Here is a 15,747-nt window from a genome sequence, read left to right on the forward strand (position 1 = left end):
GGGGGGGGGGGGGGGGGTCAATCCTATTTTGGTTGTCTTGAAATTGACAAATGGAAGCACATGAGAGCAGGACATCCCCCCCCCCACCCCCACACACTGACACTGTGTTCAGTGTGAGCACAGTGGCTGGACGTCACAAACACAAGTATTTCACACATCCTGGTGATTCAGGGTTCAGCCTCCAGCCCATTTCAGCCAGAGGAGCCTCACAGTCACTCGCCCGGTACGTTCCACGGAGATGGGATGTTTTTATCCAATAAGAACATACATGCCTACACAGCAATTTAACTACTCATCAGCACACACATGTAACTGAAATGCACAAAAAAAGTCTGAATTCTTAAAAAAAAAGCAGGAATCATTGAAGGATCCCTGAACTTCTCGCTAATCCTTCAATCACGAGAACTATCTCATTGGAAAACAAACCCAGAACCTGGTGCACTTATCAGCTCACGGTCACGCTTCACCCACGTGCACGCTCACTCTTCCTGTCTCCATCTTAGTGTAGAACAAATGCGTTTAAGGCAGTGAAGCAAAGCTTGTTGTAACAGATCAGAGGATCTTCTGCACGTGCTCAGTCTCTCTCTGTGCTCCGCAGTAGTTATCCAGATTTTCATGGGTGAGGAGATACTTCTAAAACACGGAGGAATGTTTTTCCTTCATCATTTAGTGTTTGCTTTGTCCAAATGTAGTGTTTCTCTTTTAAAACAAATTCATAATTCAAAACAAGTCTCTATTGATCAATCAGGGTAAGTATTCCAACAATGTCCAAAACTTATTCATAAATAAAAGAAAATCAACTTCACTCTTCTGGTACCAGACAAGGGCAGACATTCCACCTTCCTCTTATGAAGATGAAAACGCTGAAGCTGATGGCTAAAATTTTCTTTGATTTTCTGTATTTTTTATTTTGTTTGTATTATTATGGTTTTGTGTGTAAATAAATCACATCAAATCAAATCAAATCAGACAACGTCATTTTAATTTAAATTTGATTTGTAAACTGCTGTCTACCTGAGATTTCTGTTTCAAACTAAAGCCTGTAAAACATCACACATGACTAAAGATCTTTTCGGTCTTTGGTCAAGAATTCTTAGATCAACGAGAGAAAGAATAATGGAAGTTCAATGCTTTCCAATCCTTGTCGGGATGGTTCACTTCTTTAAGCTTTATATTCCTCAGACTTATTTTGAATGGCTACGGTGGCTAATTTGGTCCAATTGTTCCGCTCCGAACACAGAGCCTATTCAGACTGACAGACCAAAGCTCAGTCTGATTGGAAAGGTGAGTCCACCTGGGAAGACGGGTCAGACCGGGTCCTGGTCCTGGACCAGGGTCCGCTTGGGTGAAAATTTGTTCTGGATTATTAGGGGGAATAAGCCCTGGAACCTTGACACATCACCGTTTACAGTCATGTACAGTGACTGTTTTTTTGAATTTATATTTGGAGCCCCTCCAAAAAGCTGTTTGCTCTTTGGTGTCACTCTAGTCCGTCCTCGTGTCTAGTCGGAGCTGCAGACCTGCAGAGCGCGATCGACCCGACATCTGAGAAGCAGTGCTGACAACAGATGGTATAAAACTTTCCTACCTGTTGAGTTTGAAGTCTGGGGAGAAGATGAGCTTTCCAGGATGATCCACTGACCTCCACATGAGGCCCAGCATCAGGATCTCCAGCCAGCAGCACTTCAGCAGGTGAATTTGGTCTGCTAAGCTCAGCTCTATGAAACCTGGAAGTGAAGACAGAAAAAACCAGAGGATGATCCCATAGACTCCTCTGACTCCATGCAGGTAACCTGAGTGTAGCTCCTGTCATCTACAAACTGGATCATAAAAGTTTATTCTGTTCGTCCTGCGACCTAAGATGTGTTTTGGATTTTGGCCCCATATGATTGAGTTTGACACCTCTGATAGAGACGATCAAATATTATTACTAGGGCTGTCTTTTTATTGAATTAATCATGATGAATTAATTACAGACATTTCCGAGTGTTATTTTTTTTTTAAATTGCGTTTATCTCATATTTTGCGTTGGACGGTTACCTCCGTGTTCTGCACACCTGGAGGAGCATTTGATCGCACTCATACCGCGGTCATTTACGAAAAATATAAACACTAAATAAATCAATAGAACTTCAGTGCTGTTTTTGAGTTTAAAGTTTTTTTTTACAAAAGTGGACTGTTTAATAAGTGCTGATTCACGTTGTCATGGTATCACGCTCTATCTACTTAGAGAGAGGTGATCGTCAGGAGAAGTTTAGAAAAAGGCTCATTTTAGAGAGAAATTTGACCTCTTAGCACTTGTTTATGACCAGATGATGAAGAAAAAGTTTATTTAAAAAAACAAACAAAAAAAACAAAGTATAAATAGTTCACAGTGGCGCAGTGGTTAGCCCACACAGCGAGAAGGCCCCAGCTCACATCCCGACTGGGGGATTTGGGACCTTTCTGTGTGGAGTTTGCATGTTCTCCCCGTGCATGCGTGGGTTTTCACCGGGGACTCCGGCTTCCTCCCACCGTCCAGAAACATGATTCATAGGTTAATTGGTGACTCTGAATTGTCCCTAGGTGTGAATGTGAGAGTGAATGTGTGTGATTGAGGCCCTGAGACAGACTGGAGACCTGTCCAGGGTGTACCCCGCCATCACCCATCAGTAGCTGGGATAGGCTCCGGGACCCCGCGACCCCAACAGGCAAAAAGCGGTCAGAAAAATGAATGAATGAATGAAGTATAAATAGCTCAATTCCTCTGCGGTGTCTCATTTCTTCTTTTTTAGATTCTCTATTTCTTTTCTGCTTCATCTCAGTCTTTAAAATGATCAAATTCATCCAAAAAGGTTAAAGGAAACTCTAAATCACTCTCGTGTTATTCTACTGTCTTGCTGTTGTGATAAACTGTGGAATATCAACATTTGAATTATGATATTAATAAGAAGTTCATGGTCAATATTTTTGGGATTGCTCAGAAAAGTGTTCCATTTGTTATTTGATGTGTTAAAGGGTAACCAAACCCTAAACCAACTTCTTTTGTCTTTTGACCTCTATAAACAGGGCTTTTAAAGTGCTGTCTGTCGGTCAATACCAAATTTTTGACTAATTAAAAAAAACTTTTTAATTCCTGAAAATATAGTCAAAAGCCGTCTGTGTGCTGCCCCCTACAGGTTGAAACAAGCTATTACAGTTGAATTTGTGATTGGTCAATTAGTGTAAGTCACGCTCTGCAGCTCCAAAATCAAAGCCCCGCCCATCTTCTTTGTTTCTGTAACTGTAACTCCTCCGCTCAGTCCATCTCCACTAACCCCGCCCCCTTTTTTTTTGGGCATTTTTTCAAATCTGGGCTGAGATTGGAGTCAGCCTCCAGCTGCACTGTTTGGTTTCCCTTAAGCTAGAACACTCTGGACCTGATGTTTCTTTTATTCTTTTTTATTTTGTTATTTGTTAAAGATTGAAAGAAAATACCCCCCATTGGTGTCAGAGTAAAGGTTGAAGATCTTTTATAACAAAAAAAAGTGCAATAAAGCCATCTGTTTAAGTTTTATTTTGCTCTTTCTCTGCACCACAATGTCACAAACTTCAATAAAATACCTCTAAATAAAGCTAAAGATTAAAAATTATTGGGATTAAAATCGATTAATTAGATGAATTAATTACAGGTCACAAGTAATTAAACGCACAAAAAAATTGATCACATGACGGCACTAATTATTACAGTATTAAGACTAAAGATGCTCGCTGCATTGCTGGAAAATAAAAGTTTTTTGTATTTTGTCAGTTTGTAAGAATAGCGGGGTGAGGGGGTGTTGGACAGACCTTGCAGACTTTTATTTTGTCTTGGCAACAACACAGAGAGGACTAATCACAAACAGTTGAGAGGACACAAAGATGCGTGGCAGCGATGTCCTCCGTTTGACTCCCACAATCGACTCCCAAAATGGCGGGGAGGGCGATGACGCACGCGCTGTGATGTCACATGCAAGGGGGTGTTTTCATGGCTTTGTTTTCTAACCATTTAGATGTCAAGTTTCCCTGCAGTTACTACGATTCCTACCACACTCCCCACATCACGGTCATTGCTCCGTTTGGTTCATCTCCTTTGGTTTATTATTTTAAGGCGGGTGATAGTCTTCCGGTTTTTGTATTTCAGGAGCTTCCATCTCCTGCAGCTGCGCTCCACCTGAACCTCCCAGCGACCATCTGTCCCTCTGAGAATCAACTGAATCTTATCTTGGTTTTTTGGTGAAATTACAGTCTCTGCATCTGATCTTTGGATCTAAAAGTACAACAAGGAGACATATTTCTAAATGATGTCACTGCATTTCACAGTCAGTGCCTTGCTCAACAGCCCCTGCCTCAGGGCTTTTGTAAATCACACAATGTAGTCATTTTCACTACCCGGTGAAAGAAAGAAAAAAAATCAGGAAAAATATTCATAAAAACACTTCTGAGAAAACGTTTCTTATTCCGACTTCGGAGCCTTTGTGAAGCCCTCACATTAACATCTCCTGTAAAGATACCTGCTGGGAGGAGAGCAGGGGAGAAGACACGGGGAAGAGCGCGGAGGACAGACGTGGAAAGATTAGAAGGAAGACAGAGAAAAGGAGCAAATGGAAGAAAATGAAGAAAACCAGAATACGACATAAAAAAACTGATGCAGCTTCAAGAGTTAAAGCCTGGGTACGGTTGGGCAGCGATGGGGTTCTATTCAGGTCCAGTGCCAAAGCGGTTCTTTGGTTTCGATTTCGGTTCCTGTTCAGCTCCAATTTCTGTTCAGCTTTCTGCACAGCAGAGACAAAGTCCACGACAGTCGGTCTGATTGTTGTTTTGGTGCCTAACAATCTGCCTCAGTATTCAGAGAGAATAAAAAAAGACTTTTACCTTCAGTCAGATTACTTCTCAAAGTCAAGGCCCGGGGGCCGGATCCGGCCCTCCAGGTAATTCTATCCGGCCCTCCAGATCATTTTATTTTATTATTATTTATGGCCCGATGTTATCTTGAACTCATTTCTAACTTGCATAAATTTGAAAAAATATATTTTTATGGAGAGTAGAATATTGAAAGTTATTTAAGGTTTAATTTGATTTATTCTTGAATAATATTCCTGCCTAGTTACGGTTTTAACGTTTCTAAAAATTAGCATTCAGCTAGCTTTTTGGACTATTTTGGCATTTACTAAGACTTTTTTTAGATAATTTGGAGTTTAGCTAATATTTGAGCTGTTTTGGCTAAATTAGGCTTTTCTTCAGTTTTTTGAGATATTTTGAAGTTTACCTATTTTTTCAGCTACATGCTAGCTATTTTGGCTAACCTAAGTATTCTGCTTTAGTTTTTTAGACTAATTTGGAATTTAGCTAGTATTTTAGCTGGCTATCAGCTTCAGTGATTTTAGCTATCAATCTCAGCATCTTCAGTTATCAGCACTAGCATCTTCAGCGGCCAAATTCAGCTTACAGCATTCATACTAGCATTATTGCAGGTAGTGCTATATATCTAGTTCATTATTATGTTAAAAGTTACGGTTTTAACGTTTAAAAAATGTAGTTTTAGAGTGTTTAATAAATGTTTGTCCTGGTTGGCTGTGACCCAAGGAGTGTTTCGGATTTTGGCCCCTTGTGCGATTGAGTTTGACACCTCTGAGTTAGGGGTGTCTGAAAGGAGCCCCGCGTCTAATGTAACAAACACCTGTTTGAGCTGGAATTACTTGAAGACAGGACACAGCTGGAAGATATACAGTATTCTGTGTCTAAAATAAAAGTTTTTTGCTGATCACCACTAGCTCTGTGGAGAAATTGAGTGTTGGTGTTAGACTGGGGGCGGAGCTGTCAGGTGAAAGGGGCTGTCCTCAGTCTGTGATGTCAGAGAGGAGGGGCTGCTATTGAGGGTGCAGGTTTTTACAGGATGACTTAGAAATGCGAGAACGGATCAAAATTACCGCTTTGAGGTTCTTTATAGTGAGAAATGAACAGATATTTTTTTTTTCATGGTGTGGCCTCTGAAACACATTATACGCTCTTGATTGTGTTTCCATCCATGACTCCAACACACTCACTAAAATCACAGATGACACAACCGTTGCTGGGTTGATCAAAGAGAATGACGAAGAACCAAACAGGGAGGAGATCCGAGTCACAGGTTCATCTTACCTGGGATCTTCTTAGCCCAGCTGATCATTAGCACCAGCTCCTTGTCTGCCAGGTTGGTGAGGGACATCATCATGCTGGCCTCAGTGAAGGGCTTCTTGAGGTCCTCCATCAGGTAGATCTCTGGAGGCTCCGCCTCCATGATACGGGAGATAAACTCCTCTGGGCTCATGGATGAACGATGAGTGTGGCCTATCTGAGGGATGGGGGGCCCCCCTGGTAACGGGGAAAGAGGTATCCCCAGACTGAAATGGCGCTGGTTCCGAGGACCCATCCTGACCCGGACCAAGCCCCTTCCTGCTGCGTCCCGAGGCTGGAGCCCCCCTCGGCGGTGTCGAGCTCCTCTGTAGCTGCAGCGTTCACGGCGGACACCTGCAGGTTTGAGGACAGGTGAGCCAAAATCAGCATTCCAAATATGTTTAGTCAGTAGAGAAACAGAGAACATTAGAATGTAGAATCCATTCAGGTTGCTTTCAAATATAATTTTATTTTGCATGAAAACAATGTCTTACCTAGAAAAACTGTAAAACTGAAATGACTAAAAAACATCTACGACTTTAGAAGGTATGAACATGCAACCACGGTTAAGGTCGCAGCAGTCACATTCAAATCCATGTTCAAATTTTGCATGTTCTTGCAATGCATGCAAGGCTTTCTCCTAACAGCCCGTCTTCCTTCCACAATCCAAAAATATGTGTCATAAGTTAGTCGGTGACTCCAACCCAGGGTGTCAAACTCAATCACACAAGGGGCCAAAATCCAAAACCCCCTTTTTAGGTCGCAGGCCAACCAGGAGAAACGTTAATTGAACACTCGAAAACTACATTTTTTATACTTTAAAACCGTAACTTTATAACATAATTAGATATATAACATTACCTGTGACAATGCTAGTGTGAATGCTGTAAGGTGAATTTGGCTGCTAAAGATACCTGTGGTGATAGCTGAAAATGCTAAAAAGCTAAAAAGTTACCTAAGGCCCAAATTAGCCTAAAAAACAAAAAAGAAAAAAACTAGATTAGCCAAAACAGCTAGCATGTAGATGAAATATTAGATAAACTGCAAATAGTCTAAAAAAGTATTAAACAAATCTGACAGTAAGTGTCAAAATAGTCCAAAAATATAGCAGACTGTCAATTTTTTATACTTTGTGTAATGGAGGATGTAAAGTGACAGCCTGACCGAAGATAACGTCAGGCGCGGGCCGGAAATGAAGAGAGGCGCGGGAGAGAGGAAGGAGAGTGAAGACTGACGAAAAAGTAGTGCGAACTGAAAAAATGAGGGAAGCCGCGATAAATATGCAGTCCCTGTACTCTCCTTTTTAGACCGTTTGGAGCATGTTTATTCTTGGAGCGGCAGAATCCCGGTCCAGTCACGTGAGCAGAGCGTGACGATAGCCAACATGTGTGGAGGAGACGAGCAGGCCGAAGTTTTCCGGAGGTGGGAGCGTTGCAGCCAGCACTTCATTGATAATTGGTAATTCACCGGCTGTATACTGTCCTTCAAGATAAGAGGTACTGTTTTTCTATTTTCTTTTTTTTGTTCGAGCTGGAAACCAAGTTCAAGCTCTGGAAGTGACTGAGGCCCCAGAGACAAGCGTGACTGTTTTTTGAACACTTAAGTTGACTGGCAAACCAGTCTGTAATACGAACTGTTGATCTGATTTCCTGCAGGAAAGATCTGCACAAAACTGACTTACCACTGTCTTTGAGCGTCTTGACTCCCAGCTAGGAGAAGACTGACCTGATGTTCTTTTGTTTTGATGTTAGTTGGTCTGAGGAGACCAAGGACTCTGTTATTTTGAATTATTAATCATTGCTTGTCATTTCTTACATTTTCATTTCATATCGAGTTGAAGCTAAAATTCTGTTTTATTTTCTTTTATTCAATTTCTTTTTAAAACATCGTTTCGACTAACACTCTACATAGGGAGATTGATACATTCTTTCTGTGTGGTTAGTTATTTTTGTTTGTTTACTGACTCAAGTTTTGTTTCATGTTTATACTGGGCTGTCAAATAACTCACCTGGTTTCTAAGTTTTAATTTGTTTTCTTTGGACTTCCAAGTGGAGTGTAATAGTTGTTTTTTTATTATACCACAGAGGGTCAACCTAAAGTAGCCCCCTTTACAAAATAAATATTTGGTGTTCTGGTTCAACAGACTACTGAAGTCTGTGGTGTTCTGTTGGAAGATTGTTCTGGGTTAGGGACACATCACTCTGGCTGGATGTTGTAGAGGCAGGATTTGTGATCCAGGTACACTGCAGGACCACTCTTCAGCTGACCGTCAGGGGGTCTATCTCTGAAGCTGCTCTACTACATCCACTCACCATCTCAAGTCAGCCCAGGGTGACAAAACACACGCCTTCCAAACGAAGATACAGGAGTTAAAAGGGACTGACGAGTGCAGGCAGAGACCTGTCAACCTGTTAGACGACCAGAGCAAGCTCAACACGTGTACCCCTATTAGAAAGGCTTACTAACCTTTACATTTAAACTATAACTTCTTAATAATAATCTGAATAAAAACTGGCAGGAATATTATTCCAGAATAAATCAATTTAAACCTTAAATATTTTTCAATATTTTAAAATATATTTTGTCAAAATTATACAAGTTAGAAATAAGCTCAAGATAACATCGGGCCATTAATGATCTGGAGGGCCGGATAGAATTACCCGGAGGGCCAGGTCCGGCCCCCGGGCCTTGACTTTGACACGTGATCTAACTTGTCCCTAGGTGTGAATGTGTGCGGTTGTTTGTCTCTGTGTGGCCTTGAATAGACTGGCAAACCATCCAGGCTGAGTCCCACTGTCACCCAAAGGTGTCTGGGATAGGCTCCAGCAACACTGCAATCCTGACAGGGATTCGGTGGGTTTGGAAAACAGATTGATGGATGAATGAATGGAGGTAGGTGGAGAACATTATTACTTTTCCCACCTGGTGTGGCCTGTTTATACTGTATACCCTTTGTGTTTTATATTTCTCAAATATTCTTTCACGTTTGTGCTTTATTTAGCGGGTTCAGTTCCAAATACCCAAAGAGTGAATGTAACTACTCTGTAGTCCTTTGTGGATGAACAAACCTCTGATTCAGGAGGAACAGTACAGTTTTTGTCCCAGTCCTGGAACAGCAGGTCAGCATTACATCTAGAACAAAGAGCTTGAGGGTTTATGGGAGTTCCTTCACCCAGTTTACATGTGGTTTGTAGATTTGGAGAGCCTAAGGTTTTATTGGTCAATCTATTTATTTATGACCACTTGACTTAAAGAGTAAAACATTCCATGACGGGCAACTTTCTCCATTTCATTGATGAATACGGTTAACGTAGTCTTTGTTGCTGGTGACACTAACTGAGCCGATATTTGATCCTTGAATCTTTAGCTCACTGGTAACTGACAAAAATCAACGATGTTTTACTTAACCTTCTGGGACAAAATCCATTATTTGGTTAAAACTCCACTAAATTACTGAATCTCTTTATACTTTGGCCATACACAGTTTTCCATGACACCTACAGCTTATAAAAAAAATGTTTGCTTTACTTCAAACATGTAGTAGAGAGAACGTTCCATCTGACAATGAAAAGAGGCTTTTTTTAATTTTACAATTAAGAAGATTAACCCTAACCCTAAGCACATCAGGATGGACTCTTATGCTACATTCACAGGAAACACGATGCAAAAGTCAAATTTGTGAAGGCTGCCGCGGTAAATTTGTTGCTTCATACAAGTCCAGAAAGGTGTTAATAAACTTCACTCCACTCCAGAAGCGTGTGGGAGGAACAACAGCCCAATATTGATGGACAGCAGGCGCTGTAAACAAATCTCGTGGGTCGCGACCCACTGCTGTGAGCTGTAACCCACGAGGCGCCTCATCGAAGCTTTTGTGCCATGTTATACCATAAATTAAACGTTGGTGCGTATTTTGACATGGTGGATTGATTTAAACAAAAACTGAAACAAAAACAGAGGAAAAACAGCCCAATTTCCTCCATCATAAAACACATTAATTAGACCTGAAGCATAAATAACATCCGTAAAAAAAGTAACCGAGTGAAGGATGGAAGAGGGAAAGTCTTGTTTAGAAACGATCTAAAGTTTGTGTTGTTTTTTAAATTAAGCTCCAGACCCCATTTTTTAATCACAGGGCTAAATAAAATCTTATGACTGAGTTTAAACTTCCCCGGATCGTCTCACTCATGGATTCTGCTGTGGCTCTTTGTGGAGTCAGCCTCCAACTTCCTGTTTCTTCAAGGCTCCTAAAATCCCTCATTTGAGTTGTTGAAGTTATCCATCCACCTTCTGAACCCGCTGAACCCCTTTAGGGGTCATGGAGTTGCTGGAGCCTGTCCCAGTAACTGTTGGGTGAAGTCGGGGTACACTGTGGACAGGTCGCCAGTCTGTTGCAGGGCCACACAAGAGCACACACACAGTCACACCTAGGAAAAATTTAGAATCTCCAACAAACCTATGAAGCATGTCTTTGGACTGTGTGAGTGAGCCGGAGTGCCCGGAGAAAACCCACGCACACACAGAGAGAACATGCAAACTCCACACAGGAAGAATCCACCCAGGAATTGAACCTCCTTGCTGTGAGGCAAAAGCAGCCCACAGTCCTCTTCCAGATGTTTTGTTGATATAATTTGCTGGATCTTTACAGACGTGATTGTCATGATTTGTGGGAGACGAAGCAACCAGGATGGAATAGTTGAAAAGCTTTTATTGTCCGTAGAGGTTCTGGTGAACTGCACATGGAGCAGAGTTCAGTGAGAGAAGGATGTTGAGGACCAGAGCCAAAACTCATCTTGGTGGTGACGTGAGAGTTGAACCCCGGAGTGGCCGAATGGAGATCTTGGAGGTAAGTGGAATGGACGGCAGCGTGGCAGAAAGACGTCCCAATCAGTCAGTAGAGCGCTTGGCTTTGAAACAGGCTGTGGTAGTGATGGAGGGCCTGTTACGGCCCTGAGCCGTATGTTTGTCTGCCCTGTGTCTCCTCCTCTCACACAGGTGCAGATGTTTTGGGATTTGGAAGCTCCGGATAAAAGCTCAGTCTGAGGACCTCTGGGAGGAGGGGTTTCTGCTGGGACTTCCTGTCGGGTTCAACGCCACTGCTGCACTGTGGAACTCACTGCGTGCTCTGCTGTCCACCCTTGACTCTTTAAACACATTAAAGTGTGGTTCAGTGTTAAACCGGTTCCGTCTCCCTGCTTCTTTGTTACGGTCTAGAGCCAGTCGTAACAGGGCCCAAATTGGCAAATGAAGAGATGATCCATGGAGGCTAAGGAACTGGCGATGAATACTGGATCAGGCCAAGAAGTCGATGAAATGAGGCCCGACAGCTGGATCCAATAGAAGAAGTCCCAGGAGCACCATGACAGTGGTGCTTTAGTGGTCTCTTGCCTCGCAGCCAGAAGGCCCTATTGTGAAATCCCAGCTTAGACCAGGATTTTCTTGAGCCGTACAAGTGCAAAACATGCTTCATAGGTTAATTAGTGATTTTAAAAGTGCTCCTTTGGTGTGAGTGTGTGGTTGTCCGTGTCATTGTGGCCCTGCAGTGGTATGGCAAACCTTCCGTGGTGTACTTTGCCTAACCTGAAGAATAAAACAGTGACTACATCCAGCTTAGACAAATATATAATCCACAGTAACCTCATTCTGGACAGGGAGGCTTGTGTGAAGGAGCGCTTGGTGTTCACTATTCATGAAGTGGGAAGTTTGAATTTCCAATTCCCATCTGGTCAATTTCTGATTTTTTTTCAAAGTTTTGTGACTGAGGAAAATAAACTTACCGCACTTCATCATCCCCACTTCATAGCATTTGCGCAGGCGGCAGGCCTGGCAGCTTTTACGGCGGTTCTTGTCTATGGTGCACTGATTGGTGGCTGGACATATGTAATCATTGTGACCTGATGAAAGAAGAAACAAGAAACATCAGCTGACGGTTACAGGCTAACAGGAGGAATGAGCAATAACAAGGATGGAAGTCGTACCCTGAATACTCCTCTTAAAAAAAGCCTTGCATCCTTCACACGACCAAACCCCATAGTGGTACCCAGAGGCGTAATCGTGACACACAGCACAGAAGTGCATGTCAGCTTTCCCTGCAGAGGGAGAACACGAGGGGGGTTTCATGTCTTCCACTCCTATGTCCGATTTCCTCCCCAGCAGCTTGTTGCAGCTGATGACAGAAGTGCAGGATAGAGACAAACTGAGGGAAAGAAAGAACCTGATCTTCAGAGTTTTAGCTGGTCAATCACTGGTTGAATCCTCTGTCAATAGTGTGATCAAAGCTACTAGCAACTGCTGGAAAAGGCAGAGTGAGTTCATAATATTAGTTACTTTCAGTTCATAAATCAGTTATGGTTAGCCATTTGGTTTATTTAGACTTTTTTCCCATTTTTAGGCTATTTTGGGGTTTAGTTAATATTTTAGCTACATGCTAGCTGTTTTGGCTTATTTCGGCTATGTCCAAATTCCCACCCTAATCCATAACTACTAAAAAACGATATAGTGCGAGACTATATAGTGCCTTGAATTTTAAAGGCATTTCCGACATGATACTCACTACTTTTCTTTTTTGTTTTTCTAAACACCGGATATGTCGTCACCGATTTCACAAAGTGAAAATCGAATCAATACGAACATTTCCCGACATTTATCTATGACTCCACTGTGTTCTGATGGTGAAAATGTGGATGGTTTATCAAAAAATTACATTTACACACGTTTTTTTGTTCTAAGTTGTTCAACTTGTGGTAGATTTGCTAATGTAGTGATCATCAATGCACGCTAGTTGTTAGCAAAGACTTGTGAAATTTCTAGTGCAATCGATTTTGGAATTAGTAGATTCGGACAGAACTAGAAAATGACGAACGCACTATATAGAGGGTGGTGGTGGTGGGGGGGGGGGATTCGAACATAGTCTTAGACTTTTTTCAGTTTTTAAGGCTACTTTGAAGTTTAGCTAACATTTCAGCTACATGCTAGCCCTTTTGGCCAATTTAGCTTTTTTCAGTTTCTTAGGCTACTTTGGACTATAGCTAATATTTCAGCTGCAGGCTAGCTATTTTGGCTTATTTAGGCTTTTTTCAGTTTTTAATGTTATTTTGAAATTTAGCCAACATTTCAGTTACATGTTAGCTGTTTTGGCTTATTAAGATTTTTTTTCAGGTTTTAGGCTATTTTGGGAATTAGCCAATAGCTGTATGCTAGCGTTTTTGAATAACTTAGGCTTCTTTCAGTTTTTGAGGCTGCTTTGGAGTTTAGCCAATATTTCAGTAACATGCTAGCTGTTTTGACTGATTTAGGATTTTTCTATTCTTTAGGATATTTTGGAGTTTAGTAAATATTTCAGCTGCATGCTAGCTGTTTTGGCTTCTTTAGTTTTTTTTTTTAGTTTTTAAGGAGAGTCTGAAGTTTAGCTTTCAATTTCAGCATCTTTAGCTATCAGCACTAGCATTCAAATTCAGCTTACAGCATTCACACTAGCATTAACACAGTTAATCTTTTCTTTTGAGTGTTTTTTTAATCCAAAGTTAAGACTAGGCAAAGGTTTTGTTTAACCTGGTCCTGCTGCCTGCCCTTTGCTGCTTGTATCTGAGAGGACATCTTTCAGTGAGCCGCTCGGATCTATGATTAATGACCAAGTTCATCACGGGATGTTTTCCTTACTTTCAATGTCAATCTTCAATCATTTTTTCTAAAGGGAACAATTGGCAGATGAAGATGTATGGCTGTTTCTGACTCCACACCCCAAAATGTTGACAAATCAGAGCTTCTGAATTCTATTTGTTTTTTTTAGATCCTACTAAACCCCGTTAGCTGTTTAATGTCCAACAAAATGGACATGCAGTGTCTCTGTTCTCTGCAGGCATATTGATGGATCTGTTTCCACTTTCAGGTCTTACCTGTTGGGATTGATGTTGTGGACTTTGGGTTCCAGCCAGGCAGCATGGGGGTTGGGCTCATTGTAGACGATGGGCTGGGTGCAATGCAGAGTCAGGGAGGGCATGCTATGACCATGGGAGGACCAAAAGGCTGAAGGACTGAGGGGGGGGCACAGCGAGGAGGGACTGTCGGTCATCGGTGGTCTGCTGTAGCTCAACATAGATGGACTATAGAAGGTCAAAGGTGCAGGTCCATTGCCATATTCATGGCTACTATCCGTGTACGGAGAGGGAATGCAGACGGTGTGGCTGTCCATGCCTGAGGGGGGGCTGTACATGGCCGGCAGAAGTCCTGGGGATGGGGGCCTCTCTGGTGCTTTGCTGGTGTCTACCTCCTGGAGCTGGAGCAGCGGTAACGGGTCATTGTTCAGCCCAGGAGAGGATGCCATACTGGAGAGAGGCTGCACTGCTAGTTCTGAGTGTGGGGAAGGCCGAAGCTGCTGCTGCTGCCCCTACTGCATGATTGTTCACAAGTCAAATCCTGCAGGACAAGAAGAACAAACACAGATCGTCTAAAATATCAAAAAATACTGGAAAATTTAATCAAGTCAATGACGGGTTAGGATGTCGCCTTTAGAGATGTGACTAAGTTGCATCTAGCTTCCATACTGGCACCAAACTCAAAACATCCATCCATCCATCCATCCATCCATCTATCTATCCATCCATCCATCCATCCATACAACTTTTTCCGCTCATTCGGGACCGAGTCACGGGCACAGAAGTCTGAGAAAGAGGCCCAGACTTCCCTCTTCCCGGCCACTTCCTCCAGCTCCTCTGGGGGGAGTCCAAGGGTTCCCAGGCTAGCCGAGAGACGTAGTCACTCCAGCGTCTCCTGGGACATCTGCCACTGGTCAGGGAGACCCAAGCAGACCAAATTAATGATCACGATTTGGGCCACCGGGGGAGAATGATCCCATGTTGCGCCTTCTGACTTGATCCGACCGGGTCCCAAACCCGATCAGTCGTAGTCATGAGTTTTGACATCACAGCCCCCACCCCCACCCCCACCCCCAGGCCATGGTAAAATCCTCATGAGTTGTCCGGTCCGCAGCCACAAAAAAGTTGGAGACCGACCACTGTTTTATTGAATGCCTCATAAAGGGGTTCTGAACTGCTCTTTGTCTGGCTCATCACCCAGGACCTGTCTGCCATTGGAGACCCGACCCGAATGTTTAGACGATGAGATACTTTTTCTTTCAAAGGCAGACAAAATATGGAGCAGGGCTGCTTTCTTTCATAGCGTTCTGAACCGACACCCCTTTATGTCTGATGTGTTCCTCCATCACTGGTCTGTTTTTTATTAAATAAACTGTAAACCCACTACATTCACCTTATGCTGATGATGTAGTTGTTTTTTGGAAAAACAATATAATTCTCAAAGTGTTTGTTTATGTGTCCGGTTATATTCCAATATTAATTCATGGATTTAATAAGACATAGTACCAGCCTTTGCAGTGTTAACAGCTTTGGCTCTTGTGGGACAATTTTTATCAGGTTTTGGAAAGTTTATGGAGATTTTAAGCCACGTGTTAAAGTCAAGGCTTTTTAAAACATTTTAGGCAGCTTTGGAGTTTAGCTAATATTTCAGCAGCATGCTAGCTGTTTTGGTTAATTTGCGCTTTTTTCAGTTTTTTAGGATATTTTGAAGTTTAGCAATTTT

At 42.3% G+C, this 15,747-nt stretch overlaps 1 protein-coding gene across 4 annotated transcripts in view; it reads right to left on the reverse strand.

Annotated features, from left to right (window-relative positions):
• The window catches only part of LOC112142788 (estrogen receptor beta), a 60,838-nt gene that overhangs the window by 19,227 nt on the left and 25,864 nt on the right, over positions 1-15,747 (reverse strand). For all 4 annotated transcript variants that reach the window (XM_024266371.2, XM_024266365.2, XM_024266378.2 and 1 more), the window contains exons 2-6: positions 14,046-14,565; positions 12,129-12,316; positions 11,928-12,044; positions 6,139-6,507; positions 1,589-1,727 (exon numbers count right to left, since the gene is read on the reverse strand). In XM_024266371.2, coding sequence (XP_024122139.1) covers positions 1,589-1,727; positions 6,139-6,507; positions 11,928-12,044; positions 12,129-12,316; positions 14,046-14,473 — 1,241 coding nt within the window. In that variant the 5' untranslated portion in view covers positions 14,474-14,565. The remainder of the gene's footprint in view (positions 1-1,588; positions 1,728-6,138; positions 6,508-11,927; positions 12,045-12,128; positions 12,317-14,045; positions 14,566-15,747) is intronic.

Source organism: Oryzias melastigma, linkage group LG22, assembly GCF_002922805.2.
Source record: "Oryzias melastigma strain HK-1 linkage group LG22, ASM292280v2, whole genome shotgun sequence".
In the NCBI taxonomy this organism is placed as follows: Eukaryota; Metazoa; Chordata; class Actinopteri; order Beloniformes; family Adrianichthyidae; genus Oryzias; species Oryzias melastigma.